The sequence below is a fragment of the Merops nubicus genome, unplaced genomic scaffold, assembly GCF_000691845.1.
Source record: "Merops nubicus isolate BGI_N331 unplaced genomic scaffold, ASM69184v1 scaffold32172, whole genome shotgun sequence".
Classification (NCBI taxonomy): domain Eukaryota; kingdom Metazoa; phylum Chordata; class Aves; order Coraciiformes; family Meropidae; genus Merops; species Merops nubicus.
In genome coordinates, this window is record NW_008596180.1 from 46,156 (window position 1) to 59,300 (window position 13,145).

The window sequence follows — 13,145 nt, forward strand, 5'->3', positions numbered from 1 at the left end:
ATTACTTGGGAGTTTTAACCAAGCTCAAGTTTCTTGCCTTACTATTTAAAGTTCCTCCAAAATCAGAATCTACATATAGACAATTGCTTCAGGACAGGAAACAGTTTATTGATATCAAACTTAAGTCTTCACTTCCCTGTAATCTTGGATTTCTCAGATGAAATTAACACAGATGCTACTCAACGTTACCAAAAAAAACCCCGCCCTCTGTAACTTATATACTGCTGCCCTCTACTGCATTTTTAATGTAGATCATAGAAGTATGTACATCAACTCAAGCCATAAAAATCACCATTATCATCAGGTTTACGAGAATCATTCATGTCATCATTCAACCAGCCCACTTCTACAGCAGAGCTATAAAACGAGAAGTATTCAGAGTTTTGGGGAACCAAGTGTTGTGGTTTGAGGCTTGGAATGGGGTCGTGACCTTCCAGCAACTGGGAGGACCCCAGGTGGGGGTGAAACCATTGTATTCCCTCCCCTTCCCACACACACTCTGATAAGAGGCAGGGAGTGGTGTTCTTGTTTCACTCCTGCCTTGGAGCTCGGAGAGGAAAGTTCTCCTTTCACTCCGTGGGACCCTGGAACCATTTCTGAGGGGTTTGTATATTTTATTTTTTGTATTTTTCCCCTCTTCTTTGTATATATTATTTTCCTTACCTCCCTTTTTCGTTTTCTGTGCCTTGTTGAACAATATACTTCATTTTTTTTTTAAAAGTGTCTCTCTCGCTCTCTCAAGGGGGTGGGGGAGAGGCGAGCACATAGTTCTGTTCCGTGTGGGTCCTGCCCTGAACCCCTTTTTACACGGAACCAGGACACCAAGTTTTTTGTCTGAACCAGGAGAACAAAAAAACACCCAAGTATTTGTGTAGTCATATTTATGAAGGCTCACATCTTTCATCTTCCAACTATATAAGAAAAATACGTATTAAAAAAAAAAAGTAGCACCATGGCATCACAGTCATTGTAGAATTAAAAGCACCCTCCAGTCCTTCAGTCAGTTCCAGCTGCTTGAAAAATAGAGGTTGAAAAAAAAAAACCCAAAACCTATAGAAGTCTGAAACATAACTACTCTTAATGTCTTCAAATAAACTGAGGTTCACAAATCTGTAACGCTACTGACTGCTGAAGATGTCTACCAGTATAGAAGACATGTCTACACAAACGTTTCTTTTCCAAGAGCTGAGGGTTTCATATTACTGAGCGTGGCTCACATCCAGGATGCACCTTTCAGTAAGTGGCATCAGAACAAACTAGGTGTTAATCCTCTTCACTCAGTTCCCCAGGAACTGAGGTTTAGTTTCAGTACAGGCAAGCGATTCCTGCAGGTGCTACATCATGCTCCCGCATGCTGCTACATCACCGGGGGAGAATGGGCAGATTGAAGCGGGCGGACAGCGCTGCCTGTTTGTCATTGAAATCTAATGGAGTGTGGCCAGGTGAATGGAGTCCCTGGCACCGTGGCATCGAGGTGAGGTTTTTCTCCCCGGCCCTTGCCTGCCGTGACCGAGCTTTGCTGTTCCCTGCCCAGCCTCGCCCCGAGCATCCCTTGAGATCCTCCGCCTCTGGCGGGTGCTGCGACAGTTGCAAGGCAAAGCCAGAGCCGGAACGAAACAGCTCCAGTCGGCTTTACAGAAACGTGCTTACAGTCATAGGGCTGTTTCCCATGAGTGAAACAAATACTGATTTTGACAGCAAAAGAATCCCTGGCACACCAAATTTTAACCCAAGCGCCAGCATATCCCAGGAGGGAAGCTGTGATTTTAGATAACATGGGAAGTTTGGAATTCAAACACTGCCAAGGTATTTCCAAAGGAGATGTCTGCTTTCTTTCTAAATATCTCCATGAGAAGTTAATAAAGCAGTTACAGCCTCAAGATCATGAGGTCACTGAGTCTTCAGCAATTCCTCTCCATTAAAAATACCTTTCCAAGCCCACATGTTTAAAATAGAAGATTTAAATGAACACAGACAAAAAAGCTCAAAAGCAATTGACCACTGAGAATGTCCTATCTTATGCTACAAATTAAGAATTTGTCAGCAAGCTTTGGAATTACATGAAACTGGAGGACAAAAGGCAGAGTAATTTGATTTTTCAATGTTTGAGGGTAAGTATAGTAGCAAATTCCAAAGCATTGTAAAAACACTGACTAAATGTAATTTAGTAAATTTGATATAACCCTGGAATTTAACAAAGCAGGATAAAAGTAAAACTGATGGTCAAGTTCTGCTCAAGGCAATGCAGCAAGTCACCAGAAAGACAGGATTACAACTATTACAAAAAAATTGCTAGAAGCAATGTCTTACACTCTTACCCCCAAGCTTTGTTTATGGACAAAAAGAAAAAAATAATCAAGGATTACTTTGATGTGGCTTTAATGTTCAAGTCTTGGATAGCTGTCAGCTCCATAGTCTCTGAGGGTACAGCTGACAGTTCATATTTAACAATTTGTGAAGGCAGATAAAGCCTGTCTTGAAAGTTTGTATCTTTGAACACCGCCTGCATTAACTGCCTCCAGCTCTGTGTTGGACAAAGTAGCTTGCTGTTCCAGTGTTAGTCAAGGCAGAATGAGAAATAGAAGTAGCTGAGCATAAAGAAAAGATCTTTTGGGCATCATCAGACAGGTTCAGCCATCCTAGTTGGATTACAGGAGCGGGCAGTTCAAGGGTGGTTGTGAAGCGTGGGCAAGAAACAGTGACCAGCTTTAACATTTTTCCACTCAGGCAGTTAGTCTTTGCTGCATGTGATAGGAATGTTGAAGCATAATGGATAGGAAAATTATAACTCATTTTTAGGTATCTTACCAACACATATCAAAAGAAATTTGAGATGTGGTCAGATATTGTGGAGGAGTTGGAGGGGGCATGCTTTATGGTGGGGTTTTTTGTTTGATTTTTTCATCCAGTTGTCATCAAGCATTTTCCACAAGCAAGGCTCAAAGCTGCACACACAGATGCAGACTAGCTCTGCAGATGGCCCTGTTTTGCAAAAGCCTAGATTTCTAAATTGTTGAAGTCACAGTAGTCACTCAGGCTGAATATAAAGTGCATGACATGTGACTTTCTGAAACTCCTTAAGTCCATTGAAACTAGCGTTGCATAGATAGGGCTGTCGAATCATCAGTCAGTAAGAGAAAGTTTCTAGTTGGATTGCTTTGTCAACGGCATCAAAATATAGTTTCTATTTGCATTTTTTAATTTACTAAAGTGATTCAGTTTTCAAATTTCATTAGTGACTTTATTATGCTTTTCATCTTATTTTAGCTTACTGTACTTTTCTACTTCTTTCCAGTTTCTGAATTTTTTTTTTTTCTGTTCCATGCTAAACATTCTTTCCAGAAAAGGAGACAGCTTACTTTTTTGCATAGCAAAATTTGCTTTCCTTCACATAAAAATTTTGTCACTGGGCCAAGCGTTTATGTGTCCAGTTAACACAAGCACAGAGGTTCTTTAGTTCACTAGCCATTCTGTATAAAAACTTACAAGGCTACAGAAATATTTTATTTACAGTTTGTCTTTCCAGTACACTAACATTTAAAATTGCCTGCTCCTTGACAGAGTTTCAACAGTAGCCCTTTAACAGCCCTGGTCATGGCTATCCATTCTTTGGCTAAACTTAAAATTCATTTGTTCCAGTACACAGAGATTGTTCTAGAAATATTTTCTATGATTGCTAGCTGAGGGTGACACTGATGAAGCACATTTAAATGCCGAGGAAGTGCAAGCAGTACTGTAAGTGGTAAGATGTGCTTTTGCTGGTAACAACCCTAACAGAACCCGCAAAAGTGCTGGGAGTATCAGCATGATATCACTAATGCTTCCTCATCTGCTGGGATAGAGGGAATAACTTAAACTTTAACTATTTGAGAACTAACCCTAACAACACCTGAAATGAGGGTACCTTACTAAACTTTCACACAAAGTTAGTGATCATCAGCTACATAAGAAGGAAAAGGGTTCAGGCTTGGGATAGTCCACTGAGATACTGCATGATTTAGAACAAGCTGGCAAGTAACATCAACATAGACAACCCATTATGACAGACAACATCAATATGTTGAGTAAAACGTTGCTTATGAATATCTTGGATTTCCTGAGCTCATACTATATTCTACTTTGGCCTGAAGAATGCTGGTTTGGCAACTAAACATTCCACTTAACTCTGATTTGTTGATCTGAATGACCACAAAGTAATTTAGTCTTAAAACAAAGAAAATTCTTAAGCTACAACTTTGGAGGAAAACTATAATTCAAGCAAAAGAGAAAGTCAACATAATTGATCAAAACCATAATCCCATCATTAAAGTAGGCAGGTAAGATAGCACAGCAAAATAGCATTAGGCCATATGCAACTAGAACTTTGCTATTTGAGAGATGCCTAGCCCAAGCTAGCACCAGCATTAGATGGATTTCTAGCATTACACAGGACACTAGTCTTTCACATGGCTTGGCATCTCTCCAGCCATGCCCCATTATCATTCTGTCCCCACTTTACTGTGCTCTCAGCCTTCCCAGCCTCTTCCAAGAACTGGCACAGTGCTTTAGTGCAGGACTTTCCCATTTTAATAGGGAGCTGGAGGAAGGCCACATTCCCCTTTCTCCTGTAATCATGTGGGGTCAATGAACTTTGAAGGAAGGCATGAACAAGAGGTGTACCAGGACAAGGCATCCAGTTAATAGGGATCTAGGACACAGAAGAGCACAGTCGTTAACACTCATCTTGTATGACAGGTCTTTATCATGCAGAAAACCACCCCCGCAAGGCAAATTTCACTCATCATTGTTTCTTCTTTCTCAAGAGTTATAAGCAATCATTTGTACTACGGGTTAGTCAGGCATCCAGGCCAGCCACCACAGGATTTATGCTTGCCCAACAGACTTTTAGATTACCTTGATAAGGGAGATAATTTCCAGGTTCTTTTGCCCTTCAGAATCATTGTCTACTATTAAAGTTTCTTCAGAGCCATGATGCACTGGTTTTAATTGCAAAAAGATTGTTTCATACAACCATGAAACTCTATAGTCAACATGCGGGGGTTCATGGATCAGTTTGGAAACCAGCTGTATAAAGGCAACTAAAAGCATTCAGGAGATTTCAGGATTGAGGGACTGATTTCAAAACTGTTACATGGACAGAAGCATGGGACATCCCAAGACCATTTTTTTCTCCATACAAGTTGAGCAAGGAAGAAGCAAACAAAAGATGGAGTAATCTCAGTCCTACAGCTCCATAAATTCAAGAACAATTAACAGAGAACTCCTGATATACTGCAATACAGTAGGTGCATTTGGAAGATGAACCAAGAAGCAATTACCATGAGAAAAACAGACCAAGAACCCATGGAGAAGAAAAACAGCAACAAGTTGACATCCCATCTGAGCAATGAGACACCACATTATTCACAACAGGACACAGGCTATATCAGATCAATTTTATTATGTTATCAAACTTTGACAATAAAATATTCAAATTCTATTGAACACATTCATACACAAAAAGAGCATATAAAATGCTAGGTCTCAGAATATGTTCCATACAAAATACTGTTAAGTGTAGAGCAGCAAAGTCATTGCCAAACATTCCCTGAATTTCAGAGGGCCTTGAACACACTGTGCTCCAAGAACTACCTTAAAACCAAACATTCCTTCCTTTGGTCTGCAAGTCCTTTGCAATTATTGCTAATTAGTGAAGCCACCTGTTTTTAAACAGAATCACATAGTGACTCTGCGCCTCTTCAGAAGTATTACAATGACAACTGAAAGCTTCAGCATTTTCTATACATTTTGACAAGGATAAGAAACACATTTGGTCCTCAAAACTATTTTTGGTTTCTGAAAATATCCTGAAAGAATAAAAACAAGTAAAAATTATGGAAAGAGATATGATCAATGCGTGTTAGGTATAACAAAGATATGTCAGTGAGTTCAAAGATTTCAACTGGCATGTGGCAAAGCACCTGAGTAACTCCTCTTAAGGAAGTGCCACATCCTCCCCCCTCTTAAAAGATTTCTTCAGACCTCTCTCCCCACAAGAATCTAGAATGCTCAAGTGCATTTGGCTCTAGCAGGCCTTTAATAGTAATGCTAATTGTGCCTTGCAGAGGAACATGGCCTAGAGAGCAAGTGCTTCTCAACATGCTGAACGAAGTGATTCAGTTTCAGCGACCAGAATAATGTTCCTTACATGCTGCATTACTTCTCAATGAGAACTCAATCCTAATATGCAAGAAACTGAAAATGAAAGGGCTGAATACAATTTGGTAGGAAAATCACAACTTCCAGACATAAACCAGGATTGCAGCCTGCAGAACCATCACATCCAATCAAAAATCTCGCCAGAAGCACTGTGTTTGCTCTAACACAGTACTTAGAACTCAGGCATGCACATTCTTGCACAACAGGGCTTCATAATGACAAACAACATAAAAACAGCAACAAAAAAGCACTAAAAAGCTTCCAGCATCATTTCACCAGGTTAACACGAGTTTGCTTAAACAGATGCACTCTAGGGCTTGTCTGCTAATGGAAAGCTGATTCACAGGCCTTTAGGTTAAAAGATACAGCCAACTGAATTCAGAAACACTGTACTAGGTTGCCAAAAATTAAAAAAGAATAACATTTTTTTTGTTGTTTTGGGGCACAAAAAGTAGTATTAAAAAAGGAATCAAGAAAAAAAAAGAGAAAGAACATCTTTCAGACTTATGTATTTTGGAACTTCACAAAAAACCCTGAAGCTAAACTCTTGTTATGAGACTGAAAATGGCACAAATTAATGGGTAAGGATCTAAATGAAGATAGAAACATTCTCCACATCAGGTTGATAACTGCACACCTATGTTCTTTTCTCAGTTTTTCATCCTTTGATGCCCAGTTTGATATCCTGCAATATAGCCTCCATCTCCATTCAATCCAGTGCTTATTAACAGGCATTCTACTTCAGCAAAAAATACAGCTTGTGATAAGCAGTTTTCTGTATTTTTTTTTTTTTCTGTTGCAAAACAGTAACATAGTAATTTATTCAAAAACTGGAGTCAGACCACATAAGAGCTTTGTCATCTTTGAGCAGTCTTGGAACACAAGCCTGAAGCTTATCCAGCTGACAGCCCTGCATAAAATAGAACACTTGGCTAAAGGATGTTTTTGTGGTTTTTTTGTTGTGTTGGTTTGTTTGTTTGGGTTTGGTTTTTTTTTTTTTTTTCCCCCCTGTTGTTCCCCTCCCTTTCTTTTTCCCCCTTCATTTAACTGTTACTAATTACAAGTGGCTTGGGGCAACTCAGTATTTACTCCGGGAAAGTCCAGGCAATACTATTGCTGAACTGTAGGTTCCAAGGCAACTGAGGCCAAGATAACTGTTTGATTTTTAAAATCAGGAAAGTTTGTACTCTCCCTCAACAAAAGTAATAGGGAAAATGCAGGGGGAAAATGAAGCTGCGTAAGTTAAAACCTACAAGGATATTTAGCTTAGCCATGACCCTACTTCAAGTTGTTCTGGAATTACAAATAATTTCCCAATTAAAACTAGAAACCTTACATCCACCTCCTGTGCCCAACTGTTTGCCTTCTGTGGTAAGACTTCAAGCCTGTCATTTCAACACACCTTGCCGATTGGTTTCATAGTAGCAAACATTTTATGCATGCTACCAAAACAGTTAAACACTTTACCCTTTAGACTTCAGTTTGAGTAATGAAGCCTCAATAGTTCTGGTAAGTTTCTGGAACTCAAAACGTTTCTCTTGAAGGACCTAGCATTTTGAAAGCGTTCAAAACTGTTTTCAGAAAACCAAGTGCAGTCTAACTGGGTGACTGGTTTTAAGCAAGCAAAAGAGAATCTTTGAGTGTAACTGTTTCTCCAACAGGACTTTTGTAATCAAGGTTGCAAATACGATGGCCTTTACATTATCATTTCTGTGGAGTTCAGAGTTGAAATCTTTTTAAAACATTGAGTAAAACAATACTGTAGGAAAACAGAGTTGCATGTTCAGCAATTTATAGAAACATTTAGGGAGCGGTGTATCCTAATTTCTTGAAACAGCAACAAAGACACTTGTAATTTATGAGAAATGAATTTTAGTCATAAAACAAAGTTTCTTTTCAGCTGAATGCAACACTGATCCAAGTCACCACTTGGTCAGTACCTGGATCAGAGCTTAAGTATTCGACTGAGAACAAGGTTTATACTCCATCCTGTATTATGCTGGCTTCCATTCCTCAGCCCATTTCAGGAAGTTCTCTTTAATTTGTGAATTAATGTCTACCATCCATTATCATTTCCTCTACAGGAGCTCATTTTTCAGCCAGAAATGCAATTCTGCACTGTATGGGCTGTTTGCCAGCATTCAGTTAGCTTTATGTGCTGTTCCACACAGCTACAGTTATTGCAAGCACCAACCACTGTTTAGCTTCTTTCCCTCATTGATAAGTAAAGCACAAGATGAGAATTCCTCAGCCTCCAGGTTGTAAGCAATCAGATTCCAGGAGTTGACGAGCAAACAACAACTTCAAAAAAAACTCAACACAACCCAAAAAACATGAACCAAAAAGGTACTTAAGAAGCTTCAGGTAATTCACATCTTTTTTTTTTTCCCTAAAAAGATGTAATAAAAGAAAGGCTGCATTATGACAAAGGTAGTACATTACTAGGCAGACATCCTCCCTATCTTACCTAGGAGACATGCATATGTACAAAGTACTGGGAACCTCATGAAGAGCCTTTAAAAAGTCTGCTGTGCTTCCCAAATTATTAATATCATTCCCTTGTTTTATGGGCATCCAGAATTGCAATTCTTCCCAGCCTTCCCACTCCAAATCACACAACTCAACTCAGGTATCTATGACTCTGTGCAGTATGTGCAAGGGGCTGCACATCTCCAAATGAAAGTGTATGAATACTGGACACAACACCAGAGGCACCAAAATGCGTATTTGACCAAATTTGCAGAATGTGAAAATACCATGAAGCATCAAACACAAATCAGAGACAAACAATCGTTTAGGACACCAAACAACTTCTTGAACACAGCCTTAAAAAAACCCACAAAATAAATAATTCAAATATCTAAATATCAAGGGATTAAAAGGCATTTTCCCATATTTAAGGGAAGGCATCACAGGTGAGGAAAATAACTGTCAACACAAGGTATCACAAATCAAAAAGCAGCTTTTTCACATAGGAGATAGTAGTATCGTTGGACAGCATTTGAATATGCTCATTTCCTGAAAGCTCAAATAACACCACTTCCTGTTTCTGCTTGTCCACCCACTTCTGACACTGCAAGGCACTCTGCAAGTTTACCGTACCGTCCCCATCGCTGTAAAGAATCTTGGGTTCTTTGTCAGGAAAACTTTCATAATGAAAGGAATCGGGTGTTTCCACACCAGTGCCATACAAGCAGTGTATACGCACACCAGGCGGTGTCATCTGGTAGACCAGGGGTTCAGTGTCTTGTCTCATGAACCAGCCATCTTCAAAACTGATGTCCCTGTAGAATTTTTGGTAATCCTGAAGAGTGTAGTTTGCTGTAGGTGTGCTTACAAAGACCTTATCTGGAGGCCATGTGTAGTTGTAGGGGAGCATCCAATTTGTGGAAACAGCTGATCTCTGCTGGTCTCTAATCTTGAGTGAACTAATAACAGGTATTCTGTTGTTGTCACCTGAAAAAAAAAAAAAAAGCAGAATTTCATTATACACAAAGCAAAGCGTATAGCTCAACCAGCAGTAACTACTACCACTCACAGCAATAACATGAATAAAAAGATTATTCCCTTTGCTTAGTGACAATTTGAGAAGTTCTCCCTCAGTAATGATTGTCTTGATAGTTAACTTCTGATAACCTAAATACAAGTTGATGAATGACTGATAAACCAAGAACACTGTTGGCTTTCTGATATGCTCCTTTTTGAAGAAAATATCTCCTATATGAGCCAAGAAAACAGCTTTTATTAGGTGTCACACCATTTGCAAGTTTTGTTTTAAACACATTTCTGGAAATGTGTTTTACAGTGATTCTGGTATCTGGATAAAGTTTTTGCTGAAAGAACAGATAAACACTACTATCACAAACATAACTCATGAAGAGCCTTCACAGGGTTAATAAAATGGTTAAACTTTTGCACATTCAAAACAAGCTGTATTTAATTCAGAATAGCTATAAAAATACCTGCAGCTGCCCAGACTTTTCCAAGGCATTATATTTTCTTAATATAATTCTAGAGAACTAGAGCTTATTATCAATGTGTGTTATCCAATACCCAACAAAACACAGAATTGTTAAATTTTACCAAATTTATACTTACTCATATTAGAGAACTAGTGTTTGACCAAAACATTGAGAATTTTGTTTTCTTAGCAGCTTCTTACAAAGATGACTAACACATGACTAACATGTTTTATATGCATCTTTCTTTGTATTTTAACCATTTTTCTTGCAGCTTCACAAAAATTAAAAGCTGCTTAATAAATGGCAGATAAAAGGATTACTAGAAATTAATTTCTATTAAAAAAGCCCTGAGACAGATCAACATTTATTGCCATGGTTACTGTCTGATCAGACCTATTTTCCATTACTGCAACGGCTGCCACACCTCAGTTCTTTTATTAGCTGAACTTTGAGTCAGATTTTCCATCATTAGGTCGAAGTGGTTACAGCATGTACTAATCCAGGTCAACTACACTTTAAAAGTTGAAATAGTGAAACCAAAATTGCTATTCCTGAAAGAGGACCAAAGTATGTTTTTCAGTTCCATGAGGTGGCACTATTGCTTCAGCAAGCAGACCTAAACCAGTCTTCAATGCCATCGTTAGGGGGCATTTTTATCTGAAACAGACAGAAAGGAAACTCAAGAGCACAGCAAGAATCACAAAGTCCTGGAAAATGTTATTCATATTATTGTGTGGTATAAATATTTAACTGTGCACACTTACCGCTATGCTACTGAATACTACGTGGCAGTTCCTAGCAAAGGAATTGAACAATGAAAGGAATGTGTACAAGTTTATTTCCAGTAGAATAACCAAACACAAGACCTGACTGTTCCAGCCTTCTCTTACAGTACTGTTACAAAATGCTTTATCAAATCCTTTACTTTCTCTGAAGTGCAGAAGAATTACTATATGGCCAAGACCATGCTCAAGTCGGCAAGCACAGCACTTATTAACATTATAATGAACGAAATATTACACCTCAGGAGACACTGCTAGCAACTCAAGCTGCCAGAACAAACATGGAGTTTAGTACAACAGACACACAGATAAAAAGATGACTACATTTTAGTAGGCATTTGAACTATTCAGTATGCATTTGTACAGCTAGCCACTTTGGAGGAGATGCATTATAAAAAGTAAACAAGAAATGAGGCACCAAAGTTTAATCCAACAGAAATCTGGTACTGTGGAGTGTTATGTAATCCTGTGGAATTTTTTGAAGGGGATAATAACATTGCTCACTTTCTGCCATTTCTGTAGCCAGCAAACTTGTCAGGCAAAGCCTGTGGGGAAAGGCAAATCGATTTTTACAGTGCCACTGCAATAGATTTAATAACGTATAGCTCAATACAAAATCCAATTTAAGTTCTCTAATTAGTGAGCTGCGCACTACTGTTGAGAATCCAATGCCTTTGCTAAGCAAAGTGCTCTTTGATCTGGCACTTGCTGTGTGTTCTGCATTTCGATGAAGTCCAGTTTCTGATGTCGGCTTTGTTTAGGAAGAAGATAGTGATATCCAAAGCTAACAAGTCAGAAACAAGCTAAAAAGACAAGCCAGAAACATCATGAACTGAATGCCCAAGCACATGAAGTAATTATGATATCACATGATGGGCTAAATGAACCTTTTCCATTAGTCATTTGCATTTAGTGAAATATGTTATGCTTATTTATTCTTTTTTTTTTTTCAGTCTCGGGCATATCGAGTATGCTAAACCCAAGATGAAGGATACATTTTCTGTATCTGTAGAGTTACAGCTTTTGACAGGCATTTGCACTATGGGCACCATTTCACCATGTCTACAAATTTCTGTTAATGTTAACCTCAGCAGCTGTAATCAAAGGAATTTTCTTTAATCAAAAGGAAACTACTGAATGCTCTGGAGTCCTTGTTAGGTTAGCAATACTGAACAGAGAGCAATCAGGCTGAGGACAGAAGTGACAGAAATAGAAGGCACCAGGCCAAACAGCAGATGACAGAACAATCTGCTAAAAAGAGGTTAGAGGAGGTCAAGAGTGGACACAGGTCCTGGTTAAGAGATGTAAAAAAAAAAAAAAAAAAAAAAAATAAAAAATTCAGTCCAGTCCCATGAACATAAAGTGACAGTCTGGTCACAAAGCTTCAAGATGCCATTGCTTTTGAAAGAGGAAAAAAAAGTTTTTCACTACATAGTACCTTAACTACAAGACTGGAGTTTAGCTAGTATTGTGCACTACTAACCAAATACATCGCAAACCCTCAAATTACCTACCCGAAGCCAGCACACGGAGAGTTTTAGCCACTCCTCCCCACGGAGCACCCAGTGACACGTAATCCTTTATGTACTTGTCTTTCCAGTCCTGAGTCTGATGGTTGAGGAAGTAGAGGGTGTACATGTTACCCATGCTATGGGCAATTAAGACAACAGGACTTCCATACTGCTCATACATTAACTCTATCATCTTCCGAAGTGCCACAAAGTAGTCTTGATTCTCATCTAAAGTAAACATACAGGGGTTACATAGTTGCTATTAATTGTGAAGGCTTAACTTTAACACAATTCTTTAAAAGATTACTGTTTAAACTGTCTGTGAAATTAAAGGAATTTAATTCACAAATAATGATGAAGTTAGAAATTCCAATATTACAGGAGCATGGTGAGATTTTTGTGGGGATGCATTTTCATAGAATCATAGAATCCTTTAGGTAGGAAGAGACATTTAAGATCATCAGGTCCAACCATTAAAGCTCTAAAGTCCTCTGCTAAAACAGATAAGAATCTGTCAGGGTTGGAAGGGACCACAAGGATCACCCAGTTCCAACCCCTCTGCCATGAGCAGGGACACCTCCCACTAGATCAGGCTGCCCAGAGCCTCATCCAGCCTGGCCTTAAAGACCCCCAGGGATGGGGCCTCAACCACCTCCCTGGGCAACCCATTCCAGGGTCTCACCACTCTCATG

General features: G+C 39.0%; 1 protein-coding gene across 1 annotated transcript; it reads right to left on the reverse strand.

Annotated features, from left to right (window-relative positions):
• Positions 1-9,054: 9,054 nt before the first annotated feature.
• Positions 9,055-12,681, reverse strand: PLA2G15 (phospholipase A2, group XV; the record flags this gene model as incomplete). Its single annotated transcript, XM_008936311.1, has 2 exons — positions 9,055-9,654; positions 12,457-12,681. Coding segments are annotated over 2 exons (737 nt in total), but the record flags the coding sequence as incomplete, so codon positions are not given.
• Between the last annotated feature and the right edge of the window lie 464 nt (positions 12,682-13,145).